This window comes from Lethenteron reissneri, chromosome 25 (genome assembly GCF_015708825.2).
Source record: "Lethenteron reissneri isolate LAM-NWPU_2019-01 chromosome 25, ASM1570882v1, whole genome shotgun sequence".
NCBI lineage: Eukaryota > Metazoa > Chordata > Hyperoartia > Petromyzontiformes > Petromyzontidae > Lethenteron > Lethenteron reissneri.
The window spans coordinates 1786742-1811166 of record NC_083803.1 but is presented as its reverse complement, the minus strand read 5'-3'; the positions used below and the strand labels follow the sequence as shown (position 1 = coordinate 1811166).

At 44.3% G+C, this 24425-nt stretch overlaps 1 protein-coding gene across 2 annotated transcripts in view; it reads right to left on the bottom strand.

Annotated features, from left to right (window-relative positions):
• Nucleotides 1-24425, bottom strand: part of LOC133346990 (thrombospondin-1-like) — a 48281-nt gene that overhangs the window by 5667 nt on the left and 18189 nt on the right. For both annotated transcript variants that reach the window (XM_061558854.1, XM_061558853.1), the window contains exons 11-19: nt 21441-21568; nt 20780-20932; nt 20190-20408; nt 15117-15224; nt 11281-11440; nt 4630-4748; nt 3117-3351; nt 893-1120; nt 59-330 (exon numbers count right to left, since the gene is read on the bottom strand). In XM_061558854.1, the coding sequence (XP_061414838.1) occupies nt 59-330; nt 893-1120; nt 3117-3351; nt 4630-4748; nt 11281-11440; nt 15117-15224; nt 20190-20408; nt 20780-20932; nt 21441-21568 (1622 nt within the window). The remainder of the gene's footprint in view (nt 1-58; nt 331-892; nt 1121-3116; nt 3352-4629; nt 4749-11280; nt 11441-15116; nt 15225-20189; nt 20409-20779; nt 20933-21440; nt 21569-24425) is intronic.

Below are 24425 nucleotides of genomic sequence, written 5' to 3'. Positions count from 1 at the left end.
AAAATAAAAAGGGACTTGTGTTGTGGCGAGATTTCGGCGGTACCCGTCGCGGCGTTACCTGTCCAGGGGTGTCCCCCGTGTGCCAGAGCGCGTTGCGAAGGTTCTCGCTCGGTCCCGTGGACGAGTTGACGACCTTGATCTGCAAGCCGGCGTAGCCGTGCGCCACCGTCGGCTTGTTCTGCCAGTAGGTCTGCGTCACCTGCTTCCACATGACGACGTAGAAGCGGCCGCTCGACTGGTAGCCGAACACGAAGCCCGCGTAGTCGTCGTCGAGCTCCGTGTTTACAAACAAAGTGCCGCTGAAGTCTACGCCGTTGAACTCGTCGTACCCTAGAGAGGGGGGGGGGGAACGTTAAGATTGTGTTCACCACAAAGTACGTTTGGGACTTCGAGGTAAAGGCGCAACCCCGCGATCGTTTGCGCACGTCGCTGCTGGTGGAAGAGTCTCCACCGGAAGGAGGTCTGGAGAGCCTCAATTCCCCTTCCACACTGGCCAGTTGTCTCGGACGAGGTAGGAGCACCCATACTTCACCTCTCCGCATAGACACGACCTGCCGTCCAACTGTGGTGCACCCATGCATATTGCCAGCAGATCGAACCAGTGACCTCTGGATTGCAAGTTCAGATTGCGGCCCATGATACCACAGCACCATCCTGGCTATAAGTTCACAAATTCACGAAAGATATCCGTTCATATCTTTAAAAAAACTTTACTGACTAAATAGGCAGTATCATTACAATTTTTTTTATAATTACGACACGAATAGAAGTCTTTGAACAGTTGACGCAGCACGGACAACGTAAACAACGCATAACAGCTTAACAAGAGACGTGTTTCTTACTCCGAGGTGCGACATTGAGGAATCAATGAGGGCGATCGTGATCAACTCACCGATGGCCATCCCTGGGTCGCTGTTGACCGTCTGCACGAGCTCCTTGCCCTGGTGGCGCACCGCCCAGTTCGGGTCGATCTGAGCTGTGCCCTTGGGGTCGAGGGGAACCACCTGGAACTTACGCAGGTCTGTCCGGAAAATAGCCGCATTCTCAGGGCAGTTGTCCTCAACGTCCGGTATTCCGTCGTTGTCAAAGTCGTATTTGCAGGCGTCGCCTCGCCCATCGCCTGTAAATTAACATACAGCAAATACCATGACAACACCGCTGCGGAGGTGATCGCAGTCGTGCTGCATAGCTTTAAACGAACCCCACACGGAGGGGTACATGGTACACGTTGTTCGTGAAGAAGAGATGGTTAATCCCGTGGATTTTTACCTCTCTCGTACATCTTTATGAGCAATAAATGTTAAACAAATTCCTTTTTTGTGACTTCATGGAACAAAGCGAGATCCTGCTTTGAGCGCTGTTAGCATCGTATCGTACATCACGCACGGCGTTTTACGGCAGGTAATTATACTGTTGTGGAATTATTCGATGAATCATGGGAGACTCATCGCGTGTTGCCCGATTTCTAGCAGGCAGAGATGCCTCTTTCCCCCCCCTCCCCCCCGTGTGTGTGTCTGCATGCGCTCTCCACCAGTGTTTATTTCGGGAACAAATTTACGGAGGAACATGAGAATAGGTTTCTGGTGTGGACCAATCAGTTTCATGGACAATGCCAATATTATCAGAGTGTGTTTTTTTTGCATTCTGACCACAAGCATTGTGGTTAATGCAGACATGATTCCTTGTAAACGGTTTCAGTTTGGTGTTTTAACATAAAAAAGGGGAAAAACCTATTATTATATTTTGGTACTGGCAAAGGAGGTCCCGTGATAGGGGAGGGACATGTTTGGCAATGGGTTTTAATTTTAGTCAAAGTCAGCGATGACTATGATTGGATGAAAATCATCAGGCATAATGATCACCACGGCTACCCACCAAAGCGTGCAGTTTAATGAGTGTGGATCAAGATGCAAAGTAAGATAATCTAGTAAACCATAAAGGGTGCTTGTCTCTATGTTTATATAAAAAGATCGAGTTAGTTAACTAATTTGCTGACCTGATTATATTGAGGGGAACTTGCACACCCCTCACACCAACATTTAATAGCAGCGGAGAACGGGCTACATTCTTGACTGCTTTCGTCTACCGGACTAATACAATGACTACATAAATGATCGGGGTAAGATTTGACGACAACATTCACAGGTTGCTGTTGTTGACCGGACTAAGACTACGATGAAATATGAAATGCTGCCTAGATCAGCACTGCTCTGCAGCACACGTAGCACGCGGAGGATGTCACCAGCGAGCCCCGGGGCTCCCTAAGGTCCACAACATCACTGACAGGGGAGAGCTCTCCGCTATTGTTACGACAGATTTGTACTAATTTTATATATTTATTGAGATTAAACTTGGGAGCCTGATCTCCATTAGAGTTATATCATCGATCAACTTGATTCATTTCGAATATCTCTCTTATGAAGATGAATGACATGGAATGAAAAGGCATGGGATATTCGACATCAGTCCACATGCTGTGTGTGGTCAGTGTGCAGCCCAGGGTATCTTGTTAAACACCCTCGGGGTACGAGCACTCTTTTTATAAGTACAGCACTTAATTATTTTGACAGGTGCAAATTTCATCAACAATTTAAATGGAATTTTGCAGATTTGCATAGCCAAGTGGTAGACAGTGAGGGAATTACTAAAGCACTTCTGTTGTGAGAGAATTAACTTAAAATATATAACAAGGAGAAAGTAGCCTGATGCCTGTAATTATGTGTGCTTTATGTCCACTACAAGTATGTGCGAGTACTTGTTAACATGCACAAGTGTGCTTGTGTGTGTCTTTGTCACTGCGGGGAGCGGTGGTGCAGTGGCCCTGCGCTACAAACCCAGCGAGCTGCTTTCGATTCCCGATCATGCGCAACATCAGTGACACTATCTGAACCGGTCCTGGGCCTCCCCTAGGTTATCTCTACCTTAAATAGGTACCTGGAATGATGTTTAAACATCGGAACGGGGAAGACAAAGGTTGCCTGAAGTGCTGCTGGCCAAACCACCCCCTTCGTGCAATGTGCCGGCCTTCATATGTACTCGCTACTAGCTCTTGCCCCAACAGTCAGTAAGCCTATACGGGGGATCTTTGTCTTTGTGTGTCTACGTGCGTGCTGTACCATCAGAGTCGAGTTGGTCAGGGTTTGGCACGAGTCGACAGTTGTCCTTGTCGTCGGGAATTCCATCGTTGTCATCATCCCAATCACAAGCGTCACCTTTGCCATCTTTGTCATGGTCAGCCTGATTAGAGTTTGGCACATAGGGGCAGTTGTCCAAATTGTTTTGATGGCCATCCTCATCAATGTCCTGATTGTTATCACACTTATCTCCAATGAGGTCAGAGTCTGTGTCCATCTGTAAAAACAGAAGAATGAAGCACGCAGAAGTGTTATCCGTGCACAATATTACGCCCATGCTAGGACAACTAGCCAGTGATCCCATGCACCATTGTCATGTGCTGCAGGCACAAAGCTGGCCTATAAACACGTTAAATCATCCGCGACTTCCCTGCTACATTTGCGCAGAAGACAGCAGAAGACAGGAGCTAAATTAATCTATAATACGGGTTTTTGTGGGGTTAGATCATGTAAATATAAATGTGTCGTTAAACCCGCCACCACCCGGCACAGACAATTAGTAAGGTTTGTCATGTAAACAGAACATGTCAATTCGTTACTAGTACATTGGAAAGTAAATCCACAACATTTACAATCTGAGTACAACGTTTTGCCAGTAATTACAACTAGCATCAGCAATTGGCATGTTCTCTTTATGTGACAAACCTTACTAATTAGCTGTGTCGGGTGGTGGCGGGTTTAACGACACATTTATATATTTACGCGATCTAACCAAAAAAAACCTGCATTATGGATATTATCAGAAAAATGTATCATTGGGATTAACATTTATTTTTTATGGTGAATCTCAAAATTCCTTACAAAAACACATAGGGAACAACTTAAAATTTCAGGGTAAGCATTCGAGGGAAAAAATATCGGCAGCAAGCTGTGAAACATATGATGGAGAGAAGTGTGAAATCAACCGTTGCATCGTGAGGTGCACTGCCAATTGACATTCACCGTAAAAGGGCGAGTTTTTACTGTGATTTGTGATATGTGAATACTGTACTGTGCAATACGAACAAAATGGGATAAAAGTGTCAGGAATTCATAACGGGGCCAATGAAAGCATGCATATAATTTAACTAACCCCATGCCTATGCTTATAACATGACACAGTTTATCAGTTTACCCCCCCCACCCCCATTATAAATACATTCCTGCAGAGGGAGCTGGTAGGAACGTTGGGTTGCTCGGTCAATGGCCAGGGTCAACGGCAGCGTGGTGTATTCCGCAAATATGCCCGACTGTGAGGGCGGGCACAAGCCGGCTTGAGTAGGTTAAACGTTGAGTTTTATAAGGGCACCACGGGGTGACCAGCCCCTCCCCACACAGCCCCTCACCACCCTCCCCTCTCGACCCAGCCCAACCCCTCCCATTTTTGGATGTACGACGGACGGACGGACACAACAATCCCCTGTGGGCTGGTGGAACCAAGTGGTCCCTACCAGTATGACAAAGCCTACCAGAGGCCGAGGGATCTCATGAGGCACATAGGGGGAAGCACCCTCACCTGCTCTGGGTTGTGCTCCAGTGGACAATTGTCGCACATGTCGCCAACGCCATCCTTGTCCGTGTCCTTCTGGTCCACGTTATAGATATAAGGACAGTTGTCTTGTTCGTTTAGAATACCTGGGCAACGAAGACAAACAGTTAATGCCCTCGGGTGTTATTGTTAACTTCACCTTGACATTAAGCATCGATCAAAACAGCCACCACATCAATGCATTCTGTTATCTGATATCCAACTGTAGCACGATTTCCATGTTGTTGAAATGCATGCATGATGGCCCATTCTCGTTTTTTAGCAAATCTCATTCTCGTGAATTACACGTTTGTCTCTGTCAGACACTCTTGGTGTTGTGGGGGAAAGCAGGTACTTATTGCCTGTAAACACAAATGACAGTTCTAAAAGTGTGTTAATTGATAAACTTGAATAAACATCCAGATATCATGCAGGAGTGGGATTGAAAAAGGGCTGCATCTCCATAGTCAGTCTCGTCCATCGGCCATCATCCCTCTATGTGATTTAGGGGGAAGGATAAAATCCGAATTACAAAAATACAATACGTGTAATAAAGCAGAACAACATATATCAAAAATGAGAACAGATAAAGCAGTGTATCATGACCTTCGTGATAAAGTAGCAGTGCAGTGGTTATCAGACAGCATTTCCCTGCAAAGCAAACATCAATGGCCAGTGATATGTGAACCACTGAACATCATCAATTCATACTCCCCAGCATGGCACGTTATGGGGACCCCTTTGTCCAGTGCCGGATTTGACAAAGGGCTGTAAATTATTGTTTTAATAATGAACTTGCTTATTATTTTGCAATGGTATAGGCGCCTTTTAATTGACAAAGAACATGACCTGTGACGACCTCACTGTACAAGATTTGTGGTTGTGATCGGTGTCAGATTACAACGGTGGGTTTGAGGTCAATCTGCCCAAAATCCGAGGCATGGGAGCCTTGATAAAATAAACACGTGACCAGTCTCAGTGCTGCTTAAACGATGGGCAACCTCCATGGAATTCAAAAGAGAAGAATAGTTTATAAAATTACGTGTATATGAATAGACAAACTCAAACCAGGCGACTACTCATCTCTACTGGTGGCCCTAGACAGCATCAGACTTTTCACATTTCTATGCCAGGGTTCAGTTCTTCCACATGAAGACCACTGTTTGCTTGCCACAAAGTCGGTAAAATTTACTGGCCACAGAGGGTTGACGGACGGGCTGCGATAACCCCCGACTCGCAATTGACCTCAACATTCCGATTCTGAGCTGCGCGCTCCAATTGCAGGCTTGCCGACATCATGTTTATTTTTTTGTAAGAGGTGACTTAATAACTTGGAGAGACTTGTGTGAGAAGTATTTACTCTGAGTGGGATTGGTTCCAGCTGCACGAGAGCAGAAACGGGGGCAAAAGGGACGGAGGGAAAATTACAAACGAAACAAAAAGGATCTCAGTACACTCCAGTTTATTTGAGCAAATTCAGCTGGCTGTGGTTTGCTTAATCCTGGACTTTAGTTGCATTGTGTGTTTATTCGTCACACGGATCTCGTCACCGCATGCATATGTGACCTTGCTCTAACCCCTAATAATAGAGCCATGCTTAAATTATTTAAGTTTCGTTACGGTCACTCTGTCAAACGGCAGCAGTAACCTGTGCAAAAGGAAAGATTTGGTATAGATGACACAATACTATTTGCATAACTGAAAAAAGGAAAGAGAAATATAATTACATTGTGCTCATCTGACACCATAGGCACCAACTAATTTGAAAATAATCTCCACGCATGGGAATCTCATCATCTAAATCAAATGTGTGTGGCCAAGGATAAAATATCCAAAACCTTTAATGCAGCCAAAAGAGAAATATTAGGTTATTACTGCATTATGCGGTGGGGGGGCTGAACCCCTAAAAATGCCTTTTCAACCCAACCAACCGTGTAAATAATAGAGCAGCACAGACCAACCACTGACCTTAAACAAATGAAGACAGAAAAACAATTAGGAGAATATTTTACGCGCACTCTGAACAATGAGTGCACTTCACGTTGCCTGTGATGTGGATGCAAGACGATGCATCCTGGATGTGGAATTTGCTCGATTATCACCAGTGCGAGTGCGAGACGTAGTGAGTGCTGCTTGCTGTCAGTAGCCGGTCTACAGCGCACATGCGGATGCTGTCAGACGCAGCATCAAACGTTGTTGCCAGACATAAAAAAAAACTGGTAAAAAATAAAGTGTCCATGGATAACAAGTCACGCAAATAATTAATTAAGATGACCAAACTGTCGAGAGTAATGTGACTTATGGCTGGGATATGTTTCAGACTTACAATTAGCTACAAAACCCCTGTAAAACTGGCTTTTTTGGAGCACTGCACAAGCTACTATCTGGAATTGTAATTTGTTAGAAATTCTGATTATTATTATTATAGCCAACTGAAAAATACATGATGTTAACAAAATTTAAATATACGCTTGTTGGAAAAGCGGAGTCATTTCTATTGTTTAACAAAAGGAGCTGTGTTCTTGTTGGGGCACAGTAGTTGTGCAATGATTCCACGGTGTTATTTGAGATCTCCTTAAGGAGTTTTGAGCTGTGGTTTAGATTTTCAAAGTGAAGAATGCCTTCCCGGAAAGGTCATGTGCACGTGTGGACAACATGACTTTATTGCGCCGTGCGCAGCATGCCAATTGCTCCGATCGACTCGGCTTCGTTTTGAGAAAACGTCTCGGTCATAGGAATCCAGGAGGAAAAATCAGAAACACACAACTGTTTTGGAAAGGCCCACAATTCCAGGAAGGTGTGCAAGCGTTTGCTTACTTCCCTCATGCGTGCACTTGCACAATGTTTTAATAAACGAAAATTTATCGCATGAAGCCCTTCGAGTTATCTGGATGTTTTAAGGCTGTGGTTATAAATGAAATACAGGCCGTGTGATCTGAGTAATCCCGTTATTCTGAGTATAACAGGATATACACACATATATACCAGGAGCAGAGATTTATTGTATGGTTGTGAATTGGAAATTACTCTCTAAGGTAAAAACATGCGCGTGTGTGTGTGTGCACGCATCAGCCAGTCGTCTCAGTCAGTCGACCCGTGGCATCTGGGTCTGCTCCGTGACCTCCTGCCAGCGGGCGTTCGACACTTCACGTGGCCTCAAGGTGCACATATGCACATAGCCTGGCACAAACGTCGTGGTGACGTCACCGCCACTTAGTGGCGAATGGCGGTTGTTGTTGTTGCACGCATTCAATGGAGTCATTGTACGCGTGATGCTCTCTCTCGGCTTGTAGCCATAAAGTTGGATCGTTCTTATGTTTAACAGTTAATTAAAGATGATAGTTAAAAAAATCCAATGATTTTCAAAGCCTTGAAAGATCGAGGATTGTCGTATCAATAAATTGACGGCATAAAATAATCCATTCATGTGAACATTAAGAGCAGTTGAGTGCTAATTGAGAGATAACTTCATAACGTTATCCACAAATTGTGGATTCTTTTAACAGGTCACACCAGTGCAGAGGCGGCCCGTCCATATAGGCGAACAAGGCGGTCGCCCAAGGCGCCAAGTTAAGTGGGGCGCCAAATTAGACGAAAAAATACAAATTAAATAACGAAGATGTCATGATTTCAATTCGCATGCGCGCACAGAGGGAATATCGCTTAGAATTCATTTCTCAACATTTCTGAGAATGTCTTGGTTGGACAGACGGACAGACGGACAAACCGAATGATGATGCCTCTGTTGAAAAAAAAATACGCTAAAAAAACATTAAGCGGAAAATAGGGACAAAATGTTCCTCAGTTTACCAAAAACCTCAGCCTTGATCGGCCCTTCGGGTTCGAGGGTGGGGACGCCGATTGCGTGGTTCGCCTAGGGGGCACCAGTTGCTGGCAGCAGCTCGTCAAGGGCCGCCTCTGCACGAGTAATATATAAATCTATAAATTACTCTTGGCTATTACACATATACGCATCTTGATAGACTTTGCAAGCGCAAGAACTACTGGTATGAATTTAGCACCAGATGGAAGCTAATAATACCCAGTTGGTTGTACTCATGACTTCTAGATTTGAAGTTTTCGTGACTGCAAGGATTCATACTCTTTGGTTTTTTCGGTAAAGAGACGTAGGTAAAAAATTAAAATAAATTAAATCACGACGTTTCGGAGGCGCGTCGTGATTTAATTTATTTCAATTTTTTTACCTACGTGACTTTACCGAAAAAAACAAAGAGTATGTACTCATGACTTTTAAAGAAATGGCCATTTCAAATCCTCACATATATAATACGCCTTTTAAAAAAGAGAACAATATATATTTTAAAATATCTGTTGACATAAAACATGTACTTTACATGCTATATGCATGATCATATAGTTATAATAGTGCTGCATGCACCAGAATAAAAGTAATACAAAGTTGAAACAACACAAACGTCTATGAAATTGTGGTCTTAAAATGTCATATATAATCGGTGATGTTTCAGGCAATGGCTCTTCTTCATAGCCACATAGGCCAGAGAGGTAGAATTTATTTAAACTGAAAAAAATGCACTTTCCATTGTCTATAGCAATTGAGACAACAGCTACTCATCCAATTGTTGTTTTTGTTCCCACGTGCATTTGTAAAACCGAGGTTTTTCAGTCTTAGCTCATGAAACCGCAACGTTACGACGTCAGGGGGAAATGGCACGGCGCGGCGCATGAACGATCTCACTCCCTGGTGGGTTTGCGGGCCTGGCCTCGCACTTCTCAACTATTGCCCACTACGATAGCCCCATGACGAATGCTCACGGCATAAATAACCCTCACATTTTCCTACGAATGAATTGAGGAGTGAGTATTTAAAGAAAGTAAAAAAAAAATCACGTGGGAAAAGTATACAAGACCAATAAATAGCAAAGCCACAACTATCAAATAAATTATGACAATTGAGACAAACAGTACTGAAAACTTTACACTGTTAACTTTCGCACTTTTCACGTGACACTATCAATGTGTACTAATAATGTTAACTTGATTTTTTTAAATATATCACTAATTATTTTACCATATCAATACTTAAAATACCCATGGCTTGCAGTCCTGCATTTAAAGTGTGGGCTGGGAGAGAGCTGCAAGAGGCTGTGAATTGTGCTTCACCGCTTTCCAGAGCTCACTCGTAGTGATAAATAAAAGTTTAAGAGAACAACCCCCCCCTCCAACCCCCAGAGAGTGCTCCAATTTTCCAGTCAGGTTTTTTTCCAAGATTTTAGTTTGTAGGTCAATTTTTAACACACCTGGTGTGTTTAAGACTATACATATCCACAACTAAACAATCCAGGCTTGAGGCATTCTGCGAGAAGTTCTATCATCCTGCCGTCCTGTATTCTATGGGTTAGAGGCCACACTTGTTTGCCCGTGTACTTAAAAGCAAAAGTTGGGGTTGCATCTCATAGTCCAGAAGGTATGTGTGTGTGTGTTGTTGGCCAGATTTGTATAATGTTATTCACACTGGCCACAGGTTTTAGGGTGTGTTTTGTTTGTTTTTGAAGTGTCCTATCATATAACGGACGTGCTAACAATGGTTTGAGTAGTGGAATAAATGTCCCTTATTTGCTTCTATGTAGCTGTGTTTTTACTTCTGAATGATTGTACAGTATAACATATTCGGAATTAATAACCTATGTCACAGATGCTGAATGACTGGGTGAATGCATGCCATTCCATCTAGCCATGTTTTGAATGGACTAGAAACAAGTAAATGTTGACCCAGGGACTTATGGGATCACTGAATAACGCGTTATTATTTACTCGTCGATTGAAATACAGGCAGGCAGGTGGTTTAGGGGTCACTGAGCATATGTCAGACCTAATACTCTCGAACATTGTATGGCACAAAAATTACCTAAATGCCTGAAAGAAGCAACTATGTCCTAGAGATTGCTGCATCACTACCATCTCCTAGTCAACTCACTGCTTTAAAACGTGTGCCACTAACCTAAAGTTAATGGTAGCGTTGCAATCAGACACATCAGCGGCTGAATGCGAATGCTTCCGTATCAATTACTGCTTGAGGGATACACGCACTCTGATGATCAAAGGTGGGCGATGCTGCACTGGCAGTGGTGCGCAATCACAAACAACAAGCAAGCATCTGTCAATGCTTTGATGCGAATGGTACAGCAGCGTTCAGACAATAAACATTGATAATGTCACGAAGCAAGGAGTTGACTGACCCATGCATGATTGGGTAGGCAATGCCTTCAATCACCATAAAACATAACACATGGTAGGTGACAGCATGATAGTAGTTGAAAATTGTTTCATGCATAACAGGAATAAAACTAAGACATCTGTTCCATGATCCACAATACTTGACTAAAGTTGCCACCTCGAGGGTCCAAAAGACCGGGTGATATTATGTAAATAAAATATCTCACAATACCAGAAGAGGGGAGAAATACATGAACATGCATCGTGTTAAGTGGCACATTAATACCCTAATTTACAAAAACCGTGACTTTCAATGTCCCGGTGAGACTTGGAGATTGTCCAAGGTAGCTGCCTCAACAAGAGGATGATCCTGGGAAAACCCAGGACAAGTGTCAACCGCGTGTTCGACAGCTGAATGGGTAAAATGGAACGGGCGTGTTTTACCGTCTCCATCGATGTCCACGGAGCAGGCGTCCCCCTCCCCGTTCCCGTCCGTGTCAATCTGCCCCGGGTTGTGGTTGTACGGGCAGTTGTCACAGCGGTCTCCCACGTCATCGCGGTCGTAGTCGTACTGCCTCGGGTTGAACTGCAGTCGGCAGTTGTCCTGTACAGAGACGCCACTGAATATTAATCAACTGTGCTGTTATTATCATGGCAGGGACGTTGCCACGGAGTCACGGTTCGCGCACCGGACCTGCAATCCAGAGGTTCCATTCGATCTCCTGGCTCGGCAGTGGAAACAACAGTCAAGATTTACTGCTGTCTGCCCAGCAGCACAATCTGGTACAGCACAGTTAGTCGAGCGGAAGGTTAATTGTGTTGGGGTAAAGTGTGGGTACTCTCACCTCTTCCAAGACGTCTGACCGGCGTGGAAGAGTAGGCCAAATACCCTCTAGAGGGGCTCTCTGGAGCTCCTTCCAGTGGAAGCCCTTTTGCCAGTAATGCTGCATCTTTCACCTGTTCATTTTAGTGGAATGCTATATTCATATTTGAATAATAATTCAGAAGAGAACGTGTAAAAATAAAATGACAGGACTTAACGTGAATGACGATCACGATGATGCAAAAAAAAACAACAGAATGAAGGAGAAAAATAAAAACAAGAGAAATATAGAAATTACACCTTTAAAAAAATATCACACATTAGGGGTACCCCAACAAGCACATTAATACTGCAAGGAATATGTGGAAAATTCAGACAAAATAGACACTCGAGAGACTTAAATAAACGGAAGGGAAACAGGGTGAGAGAGGTGAAGATGGAGGAGAATGTGGCAAACAGAAACGGACGATGTTGTTGCAGCATCAACCGCAGTCTGTTTCGACATTCCACCACTCAGCACTTAGGGAAGCAGTTCCATTTTCAAGGGATCTGGTTCCACTCTGTGGCACTGGGTACTCACGACAACATCACGGGTTTCATGTTTTCATACCTAACCCAGTCGGTTTGCTGACCCTCTGTAACGAAAGTGATCGCGATAAAGGTGCAACCCTGCATCTCCTTGCATACATCACTGCTCGTGGAAGGGCTTCCACCAGAGGTAGCTATAGAGAGCCCCTCTAGAGGATACTTGGCCTACTCTTCCAAGCTGGCCAGATGTCTTGGAAGAGGTGGGATTACCCACACTTTACCCCACCACACACGACCTGCCAAACAATTAACTGTGGTAGGACCCAGTTATGCAGAGAGAGGTGGGGGTGGTTTTGTTTAGGAAACTTGTCACATTGTTTTAACTGCTACGTCAGGAGGTCAAACCTAAACGATAACCTCTAGATTTAAAGTCCGGTGTACTAACCATTCTACCATGGTAGCGCCCCTAGCATAAGTCTGGTATGCAGGAGGTCGTCGGTTCGATCCCGACTCTGACACCTGTGTATTTGGAGTTTGCATGTTTTCTCTGTGGTCACGTTGATTTTTTTCTCCAGGTCCTCCGATTTTTCCCTCGACATTTAGGAAAAGGCGTTTACAGTATTTGGCTGCTGTACATTTCCACGTGATAATCCACTTCAATGAGCTATCATTTGTGGCCAGGTCGCTTCTGAAAAAGAGCTATATAGTTCAGTGGGCCTTACCTGCTAAAGTATAAATAGTTTATAATTTATAAATTTTTCCCAAAAATCATCTCCGAATGTCACATTGCTATTCAGGAGACAGAGATGTTGGGCCCTGTCTATACTGTGCATATCAGCATGCGGTAGGAAGCTGTACCACCCAGACGTAACCTGCACATCCATAAAATAGATCAGCAACTGAATTGCTGCACTTCCATCATATTTACGATACAACTGTACTTATTACGTAGTTTCACAACGAACAACCATTCGAGTATTTGAAATGCAAATCATTATTATAGTCGTTAAAAATAATTGTACAGCAATCCTCTGGAGTGAATAAAATAAATACCGCTTTTTAATTAAACAGTGACCACAGTGTGGAGAGACTGGCAACCCCGAATGGGAAAGTGGAATTTCTCGAACTGGCTCAGGGCCACCATGGGGCTTGAGGGCCATCTAATTACTTACTGGGGTGGGTGCCAACAAATTATGACACTCTTTACGCTGCGACTGTATTCACCAAGTTGTTATGTGTCGGGGTGGAGAGTAACGGTCGGCGACATCTTTATTTCGAGTTATAATTAGATGATTACATGAAATTAGGCCGATTTGTTATTAATTGGTTTATGCGTTGAGCTGGGCACAGGGACCGTCCATAAATGACGTCACGCGATTTTGGACGATTTTTGACCCCCCCCCCCTCGTCACACGGCGTCACAAAAAGTCAGACCCCCCCCCCCTCAAATATGACGTCACAAAGCTCTGCCCCCCCCCCCCCAAATAAAACATGCTTCAAATCGCTTTAAACTATTGTCATTGAAGTGCGTATTTAATGTGGCGCTGCACTCTGATGTTGTAGGAGAAAACATTTATTAAAAAGTCAATTTAATTAAGTAGAACTTGTTGTCTATATTTATTTAAAGTTGCGCATTTTGATGTGATGTCACATTTCTCAACCCCCCCCCCCCCTCATCACACATCGTCACAAATGTCTGACACCCCCCCCCCCCTAGGTGCGTGACGTCATTTATGGACGGCCCCACAGCGGCACGCGTTGATGAATGGTACACACTGAGAGGCAAGAAGCACATGGGGTGTTTCAGTGCCACTCGTTTTCCAAATGCGGTCATCTGGGTTAGGCCGCGTGTCGAGCATTTCGTCTCTCAAGCTTGAAGATGGCCGCCGCCATAGCAGCGGTAAGGGCTGGAGAGAAGAAACTGCTCAACACGAGGCCTATTCCGGAAGGCCATTCTTGGATGAGAAACAAGAATTTGAGAAATCCTAATCATCACTGAATTGGAAAATACTAACAGAGTACAGCAGGACTTGGCACGAGCAAGAATGACTATCAACAGACTGGTCTAAGGAAAGAATGCATCCAGAGATTGGAAATGCATGAAGGCAAAGGAAACGAGTAGACTGAGTGCTGATATCAAGAAAATGTTGGCGTGAGATAAATAACACCTGCGCAGACCTATTGGCAGCGGCAAAAGTGTGGATGGCTTCATCCGTTATTGGACCGGAAAAGGCCATTGATGATATCCATCATAGTAGGTGCAATGACAGAATGAGGACAACATACCATTCGGTGAATACACTACAACGTTGGATATCCAACTCCTTGGGGACTGTGGTATATAGATGATATGTGAAAAAGGTCATAATTGTGAACATCTAAGTAATATGACAGAAGATAAAAATAAAGTGATAACTGTTTTAACCACGGGAAAATTCTTTACATTACTTTAGATGTAAGAAAATGTATGCGATATTAAGAACACATCTATAGATAATGACATTAACAGCCATACACAAAAACTGCACTGGGTATTGGAAATTCATTTGTCAGGGTGGATATGTGACAATCGCATATGTGGTGTTGCAATGCATGTAACACTTTCACAGCATTTCCAGGGAAGAAAAGAAGACACGCTAAAGGTTATTTTTGATGATGTGTAGAGACGGTGATGACACAATTGCTACTAATCATTGGTGGCAACACAGAGGACATGATCCAAATCCAACCTGGTAGCTAACAGATTTTAATTTCCAAATTAATCAAATGGCTTGCGAATGTCTGTCTCGTGCGATGTTAATACACTTTAGGCATCCGTTGTCGCATACCTTCTGTGCAAGCCCTATCTTGTTCCACGCTGCAAAATGTGCTGTGTGTTTTTACGAGCCACCATAGCGCCACAGAATTAATTGCAAAATAAGCGACTTACCCTGTCATCGAGAATTCCATCGTTGTCATCGTCATCGTCACAGGCGTCACCCATGTTGTCCTTGTCATAGTCCTCCTGACCCGAGTTAGGCAGGTGTGGGCAATTGTCCTTTGAAAAGAAAACACAGCAACATTATTATGAGAATTCGTAAGTAATGTTGTCAGAATTTATATAGCGCGGTAACCGAGGCGCTTCGCAAAGAATTAACAACGGTATTTGTGAATGTAACGGTGGAGGTGAGGTGAATGAAATAGACGAGAGGAAGCAATGGGGGCGAATCTGTGATGATGCGTGAATTCGGTGAAAGCGAAATCGATGACAGTAAATGATGATGATGAATGGATTGAACGAATGGCGAATGAGTGATAGCCATATAATGAGAATATGAAGAGGGAACAGTAACAGTGGCGGTGGTGGTTACGAGGAGGAGATTAAGGTGGGGTCATGGCGTGAGCTCGGGAAAATAAACGAGTTTTGAGTAAGGAGCGGAAACTAGTTTTTAATTCTGATGAATAACTTAAATTAACCAAACCAATATATACAATGTCAAGTTTTGCATGACTGACCAATGAACATACCGAGATAGATAGTCAGAGTTGTCGCTGACATTCCTAATTTTGTTTTTCAAGTTTTTATAGAACTGGCATAACTAAAGCAGATATTTGAACAACGCATAGTTTCCGTGATGCTTTTATATGTACTCTGTTTATGCGCACGCTCTTCATTTATGGGTCAAAGCGGCTTGCAACGTGAAGCTCAACTTCACTTCTTATTTATCCGGGGGTTGATCAAATGAGTGCCGAACTAATTTTTTAAAAGCCAGCTGTGTATTTGTCGCTGTGGATGAACGTCAGGGGCATTTCCACTACTGGCTCAGGACTGTGGAGAGGAGAGTAGTGGCAGCCTTTCCTCGATGGAGCAAAAAAATACTGACAATTCATTGTGTGTGCATGCTTCCGTGTGTGTGTGTCAAATCTTTGCTTGTCACAACTCGTGGCCTGATTGGTCTGTGCAGCTCAGGGCTGGGTTTACGAGATGGCATCACGAGAGACTCAGGCAGACACCGTACACCCTGGCCCTGCCGCGAGATTCGCTGCCATCTGTGCAGGAAACGTGAGCTCTGCCTATTTTTTTTAATCACGGCTGGCTGAATCCAGAAAACGGCTACTGGTGAAAACTTTATGCCATGACCTTAGTCTCTCAAAGTTATTAAGCAAAGGGTCTCATTCATGTTGGAAAAAGGGCAGTGTTCACCGATGTACGTTATGGATGGCCAAGTCGCTGCTATTTCTTGCCGGTTTGGCCCCTTTCCCACTGAGAAGAAGCAGTTTTCTCCAGTGCACTAATCAGGCAGTAAATGTGCATTGTTATAGGATCCATTGTTTTGCTTAATTGCACCAACATTTGCATTTTAGTTTTCCAACCGCAGATGAAGTGCAATCTTGTTTTGATACCATTCCTTCGGTAGATAAGACGATTAATAACAAGTACATATTTAAACGTTTAACTGCATTCAAAAGACTGGGACAAAAAAAATAATTTAGAGTAATTTTGTATGAAAGCAAGTGCCATCATAACAAACATAATGCAGTAATATGAGTTAAAATTTTTAGTTGAACAAAATATAATGAAACCCAGATGTGGCGGTGAATTTGTATTCGTCATTTAGGCAAAGAAGGCCATGAAAAATCACATCTGGCGGGACTGTGTGCATGGCTGTAGCAGTTCAGTGGCCGCGGCGTGTTTGCCTGCTGCTCCCTTCTCTCCCTCCAGCCCTGCCAGTTTGGCGCAGAGCCCCCCCCGCCCCCCATCGCAGCCCGCCCACATCCCCACCTCCTCTCAGGAATGCATTAACCTTTCTGGCGGCATGGGTCACGCGCATTAATCTGCCAGTCCCGTGCGTTCTCTAGCCTCGTGCATTCCTTCAGGTAGCCTCTCCCACCACTGCTGTCTGGATTTTGACAGCCGCTCAGACATGGCATGGCAAAAATAACGTTTCCAGTCTTCACCCCCCCCGCCCTGCTCCCCATGCACCCTGGAAAAACTTCCTGCACTCACTCTGAAAATGTAAACCACCAAAAAATCTATAGATCTATGAACAATATGGAGCAGACTGCGAGTGCTGACTTTCCCTGTAAGCGCAAAAAAAATGGGCCAAGCCCTTGAACTTGTGAGAAAACACCTGACCTTATTGGCACTTGCATCTAACACTGGTCTTGTTAAATGCTTTTATAAAAAATATATATTTATGTTTTATTAATTCGGAAATTCGAGAAGTAGTGGAGAGAAAATTAATTCGACATATGTGTGATATAGCAGCTCTGCATATTTTTCCATTTCTCAAAATATCCCCGAAAGTTTTTACTACAATAAAATGGCTTGACAAAAATCATTCTCTTCTTACACCTTTCAAAGGTAAAACGATCCTCTCACACATCCGAAACTAATGACAAGACTCTATAATAGAATCCTTACACCATTTTAAGGCGAGGGATCACTTGCAGTGATTATGCAATTGGCAACAGCCTTCCTTGTTGAATGTCTTTGTTTTGTGGACTTACCAATGTAAAAGCGGGGGACATATAATGGACACAGTCAAAAACCTTGAGCTTTAGCATCCAGACGTTGGGAATGGCATGAGACAGTGCCTCCAAAATGACCAGTTTACTGTATATAATAATTATCGCTATAATCTCCATGCTTGCAGATAATTCATCCTGTTTGTTCATAAGTTCGAAAATAGTTTGACTTAAACATATTTCGAATGCATACTCTTTGGTTTTTCGGTAAAGTCACGTAGGTGAAAACAAAATAAAATAAAAATAAAACAACTACATTTTTTATTTTATTTTGTTTTCACCTACGTGACTTTACCGAAAAAACCAAAGAGTATGGATCCTTGCAGTCACGAAAACTTCAAATCTAGAATATTTCGAATGGCCATATTCTGCGACCCATTTCACCATGAAGCAATGTAAAACAATACAAACGTACTTTAAAAGGCAAGTTATATTCCCTGACAGATACTGTGCTATATTTCATGTCACACCCAGCTACGAGAGCGATGGCACACTGATGAGATCCTTGGCAGTCTGTATCAGGGGGTGGCTGGCTGACAAGCCCTTACGTTGTTAGCTACTTGTGATGCTATATAGAAATGTGTCAGAGCTGTCAGCAACTACAAACTACCTTTTGATGTCGTGATAATAGACTTTGCTGAACTAGCATTGACGTGAGCTAGCGCACAGCACGTACATAACTACAATTTTCACTCTTAGTTTTGCTTAGTTTGTGCTTTCATCTGTATTCTTTTTCGCAGACACTTTCTCTTTAGATTTTGAGATGTTTTCACGTTGTTATTTTCCCCCGTTATCAATATAAACATCTTAAAAATATTTGGAATGGAAATGTAATTTAAGATCAGGACTGGGTCTCAAAACGGGTGCAGGTGGTGCAATGTTGCCAGGCAGGATCCCAGGGATGGAAAGTGCCATCTAGTGGCACGTCTACTCACGCCTGGGTGGTAGTAGTAGGTGCTCAAAATGGGAACACTCCTCGGAAAGCCAGGACATGTGGCAACTCCGAGTTACATGCCTGCAAGTGTGAGCACGGCGGCTGTACAGGGAGCCTCAAAGATCAAAACATTAGGGTCAGGAGACCCGCATGTCTCAACTCGTGGTGGCCCAAAGCTGAACTCCGTGCAGCTCTACGCATTGGTGATGGCGGGCCTCCTGCACAGGTGCCCCCGCTCTGTGCTGTGTCAGCGTGCACCGAGGCCTCAAACTTCCTTCATCTTCTACCGCAGGAGATGAACCAATTATGGATGGATGAAGACAAACATAACTTGTTTTTAGAACAAACACAATTTAAACTTCAGTTTGTGGTTGTTGTTTTTTGCATCAGCATGATGAAGTTTGTATTTGAGTCTAACCAAATTCCAAGAATGTACATGTTCATTGATGGCTCCAGCACAAGGTTTGTGGTTGAAGAATGGGTGGATTTTGCCAGACTCGTCTTCAGGGATTTGTGAAAGCCAAATATTTCATTTAGTCTGGATGAAACAGTAGCTTAAAAGATACAATTCCTGCTGAACAGTGCTAAAGTCTAACTGCACAAGTGTCCGTGTCTTTTAAATGGACCTTGCTGCACGTCCGGTGGAGAACAACACTCTCCCAAGAACTGAAGACGGAGAACGATATTCAGAGTTTGGGGAGAATTACTCAGTCGGTCACTGAGAGCAGTCGATTTAAGCGGACCAGAGAGTGTGACAGCATTGTCAGTACGAGAATGACAGAGAATGTAATGGGCTTTATGCAAGTCGAATTTTATAAGAAGCATAAAAGCTTCATTTGGAATGGAGTCAAGAGAGAATTTTTGTCAACCACAAACGCCTGTAAAAGAAAAACGCTCCCATACTAGTTTTATGCGGATGCAAGTTGACGTTATTTATTACTTCGCAATAAATAGAATGACCGGGGTGCGGGAAATCACATGATTCACCACCCATATAATTTGTTCGAGTGAGAAATAATCTAAAATCCATAAGTACATTTGCAGATTGGTGAATAATGTTTGTATTTATAAAGTACATAATCACACCTTTAGTTTTTAAGACTTTTCATCCCCGCCCCCCTCCCCCCCCCAGTTTATTGTGCTCCTGTACTGGCATCGTGTCATGAGATGAAGCGTCCCATTATGTCTCCCAGAGACAACACATCTAAGGGAGGCATAATTGTGTCAGCAATCTGTGTGCCCAATGTCTGCAAGGCATTCTTAGTGACGGGAATCCCTGCTCCATCTCCGAGTCAGGGAGTGCGTCAAAACACGTTTCGAGGACTCAGCACGAGCAACCAGCTGGATACAATCACGGCGCATAAATATTTTTCGACAATGAACACACGCTAAGCTGGGTTAAGCTAAATACACATTTCAGAGACACGTTTATTACACGTGGCAGCTTGGAAAATAAGTAAGGGTCTGCTCTAGAATGTTTTTTTAATAATAATACAACATCATATAAAGGTGTGTATGTGTGGTCAAGCTAGTCCCATCAAATATAAACGCGGCGCTTACCTTGCGGCAGTGATAAGTGGCATTGACCACGCAGGTCAGGTTGTAGTTGGGCCAGCCGTCAAGGTCGGTGTCCTCTCCACAAATGACCCCGTTGCCAGCATAGCCCGTGCGGCACTCACACTTGAACGGAGGCTCTGCAAACTGGCCCAGGTGGATGCACTTGGCGTGCTTGTGGCAGTTGTGAGTGCCATCCTTGCAGGGGTTTCTGGGCTCGCACGTCTAAAAAAACCCGTAAACAATCACATTTGTTAATATTGACACGTATATATTTTTTTAACAAAGTAAACTTAATTTGAGAAATTCACTCCCAATAACATGTAAATTTGGGGAGAGGCTGCACGGTGGTTTTTGCACCGCAGCACAACCCTGATTAGCTGAGTTTGAGTCCCAACCATGGCTAACACCAGTGGTGAGTGAAATCTGAACCGGTCTTGAGTTTCCTGACTTCACCAAACCCACACTGAAGTTTTGTCAAGCAACCCCAATGACCGTAGGGCATTCCTTTAAATCAGCAGTGAATTGATAAAAGCAATATTTCGAGATGCCGGGCAGTGCCGTCGTTCCATGTCCCAGCCCGCCCCACCACACACCTGCTTCGCTCGCTTGGCATCAGACAGTCCCACGCCGAACGGCTGGTTTCCACCGTAGCGCGCCGGGCAGGGTTGGCAGTGAAACCCGGGTGCTGTGTTCTCACAGCGATGGATCCCGTTCAGATGGAAGCAGATGTCCTTCACCTCTTCACACTACCCATGCAAGAAATGGTGCCGTTACCGGATCACTCAAAGCACAAATCAAAACGTGATCGATTTCTCGAGGGTCTCCCCCAACTCCAAATTGCACCCCCGCACCCCCCCACCACCACCGCCCTCGACAGCAATGGGAGAGTGAGGAAATAATTTCCGGAGCCAAGCCCCATCTGAAATTAATCCCCGATCATCCTCGTGTATTCCTTTTTATACCACAACTCCCATGCAGCACATCCCGAGGCACCAGAACAAAGGGGGTATTTGCGATAATTAGTCGGCGAGGAAGCGAGTTAGCACCGAATATGGTGTCCAAAAACAATGCAGTCTCGAGAACATTCACGACAAATGAGAACAAACAACAATGGAAAGCGAAAATGTGCTTGAGTCTGCTCTCGTTTCTTTTTTTGTGCACCTCATTTATCTATGTTACCTTTTCCCGCGGGTAAAAGTGTAAACACGGCAAATGACTTTCACAGAGGAGCGTCGAATCACGTGCGGTGCATACCTCGTTAATGTCAAGACATTCTGCTCCGCTCCCACGGAAGCCAGCGGGACAGGGGCCACACTTCCATGAGCCATCTGGGAAACTCGTGCATTCTACGCCCGTGAAGCACGGGCTGGAAAGGCAGCCATCTGTGACGCGCACAAAGTATCACAAGAGACGTCACACACACGCACACCGCTGCGTTTACAAGTTTGTGTGTACGCAAGGTGGACGTGATCGCCTGTATGAGTATGACCTCTAGAGTGACCCCCGTTCAGAGGGCTTCGAATGAGCGAGCCGCTTGAGACGTGAGAAGAATGAGGAATTGAATTTGTAACTCATTAAACAACCCCCGTGGTGTAATGGTTTGCACACTGGGCTAGCAATACAGAGATCGCCAGTTCAAATCGATCTCTCGACGTGGCGGTTGGTCAGGCTTTGTAGATCCAACCAGCAGCATTATAAATGGGTTACAAGACAGTTAGTCCATCGGCAGGTGGGGTAAAGTATGGGTATTCCACTTCTTCCAAGAGATTTGGCCACCGTGGATGAGTAGGCCAATATACTCTGAGCGGGGCTCTCTAAAACTCCCTCTGGTGGAGGCCCTTCCGCATGCAGTAACATCAGCATGCAATTGCAGGGTTGCATCTTAGTCTTCACCTCTACGTCCTATGAGCACAGCGGCAATGTGAAGCGTGCAAACCGAGTGGGGGGAGGCCTTCGTCCAGCCATGCGTTGACAAAGGGATATATATTTTAAAAAAACGTTGAATTACTTCGCATCTCAGCAATCCTATTGCAATTACACTTTGGTTGTTTTTTTGCACAGCTGAATAAAGGCATCTTGTGTGCACACGCTTGCACAATGTGAGACAAGTTGACTGTTGTTTAAATATTAAGCTTTCTGTTGACAGCATGATGCTGTGCAGCAGAATTAGGTTTCAACACGTTATGACTCATTGGTTTGTTGATACTGCGCAGTCTATTTAAGTAAAGATGTTTTTAGAGCTTTATGGTGGTATCAGAGATGTGAGATAAAGGTGCAGCCCTGCAACTGCTTAGCCACACCACTGGCCGTGGAAGGGCATCCACTATCGGGGGAGCTCTATAGGACCCCTCTGGAGGGCATTTGGCCTACTCTACCTCGTCGGAGACAAGCGTCTTGAAAGAAATGGGAGTCACCCACACTTTGCCCCACCAAACTAAACCCGCTGTTCGACTAACTGTGGTCTCCCCATTACGACTGCTCGGTGGACAGGGCTGGGGGTGGGGCGGGGATTCATAAACCTGAGCCACTGTTTCAAATTCCGGTGCGGGGAGATAAAAAAAACCCCAACTGGCGACCTCTGGATTACAAATCCAGCCTGCTAATACCATCATGGTTAGTGTGCTAACCACCATGGTTAGTGTGCTAACTATGGTGGTATTAGTATTGCTACTATTTGTTTTAATATCCCACACACATCCAGTACATACAATACATGCACGCAAGCAATATGATAATGTTCACATCACCGCGCAGTACTCGACAGATGCCTTGTCACTTGCGGTGGTCGACTAAAACCGGTGCAAACCCAAATCTGCGTGCAGGATTCTTCGGATCCAATGCAGTGCCCTCTATTTCACGGCTACACAGACACACGCATGTAAGGGCTGCAGGAGAACTACGTCTGGTTCGCGTCCACACGCTCGTGTTCTGTCCACTGCTGCTGGCGTCAACGTCATCGACAGCGTTACAGCCTCGTCCTGACGCTGCCATCAACAGCGTCAGCTGGGATACGGACACCCGGAGCTGTGCGTGTCCCAGCAGTCGGAGTTCATCTTGTCACTCGCTTCGCCACCACACCGTGCGGGTTTGCACTTTTACCGCAAATTCAGGTGCACGTTTGATTGTTTAATCGCACGAGTAGCGTCTTCATAGAGAATTGGTCTCACATCGAAACACGGTCTAAAATGAGGAGTGAGGAAATGGAGTTCGGTCCTTTCTGTGGCAATAACCATAACCACACTGGGCCACAATCACGAGAGATTATGGAACCACAAAGGGTGATTGCAAAATTTTGATGAATCAGCATTAACTATGGGTTCAACCCTGCCGTTTTATGAGCCAGAAACGGCTGAGATTTTGTGTAGGAATATAACAGTTACAGCTGCTTCATGCTATATTTTTTTATTCTGACATCTCCCCATGGTAATGCTTTCTTAACCAATTAGGAAGCCTTAGAATGCTCAGCACTGTGATATTAATGTTCCAATTCACTCTAGTTCGCTCTACAGATTTGTTTTTAATGTTAAAAAGGTTATACCATGTTTCCCTTGCAAAATACGTTTTGAATTGTTGGTAAGTTGTGACCTCCATCAATAAAAAAAAAACTATTATTTCATTTAAAAAACCTCAGACTACTCAAGAACACTTCAAGCTCACTGTCCATGTTGTACACTTTCATAACCTCTGCCTATTTTAATATTTGGGGGAGAGTTGGTGGTGGAGAGGACAATGAATTCGGCTACTTCGCTTCGATTCCTGGGCACGGCTAACATCAGTGATGAGTGATATCTGAACTGATCCTGGGCTACCCTCTTCACCAAACCACACTGAACAGTGTGGTGAAGTTTGGTTAAAGAACTCCCGTGGCTGACACGGTATGGGGAGACCTTTATTCAGCAGCGAACTGCCAATAAAAATATTCACTCTTATAATCCAACGTTAATCGTGCTGCTTGTTGCTGGTCACTTGGCATATTGGGCCTTTGGGCCTGTGCTCAGCAACTGTGCATAAGTAAGCAAAAACAATAAAATTTCTTTTTCTTGTTGCAATGCTTACAGATCTGAGCTCCTGTCAACAACATGACGATGCTGGATGCATTCTCCAGCGAAACGTCGCACCCATTTAAATGTTGTGAGATAACACTTCGACAACAACAACAACACTGGTGGCGCTGCTGAAGCAGGGATACATTTGGCCACGTTTGATTCACGTGGCACTTATTAATTGGCTGTGTCTGGC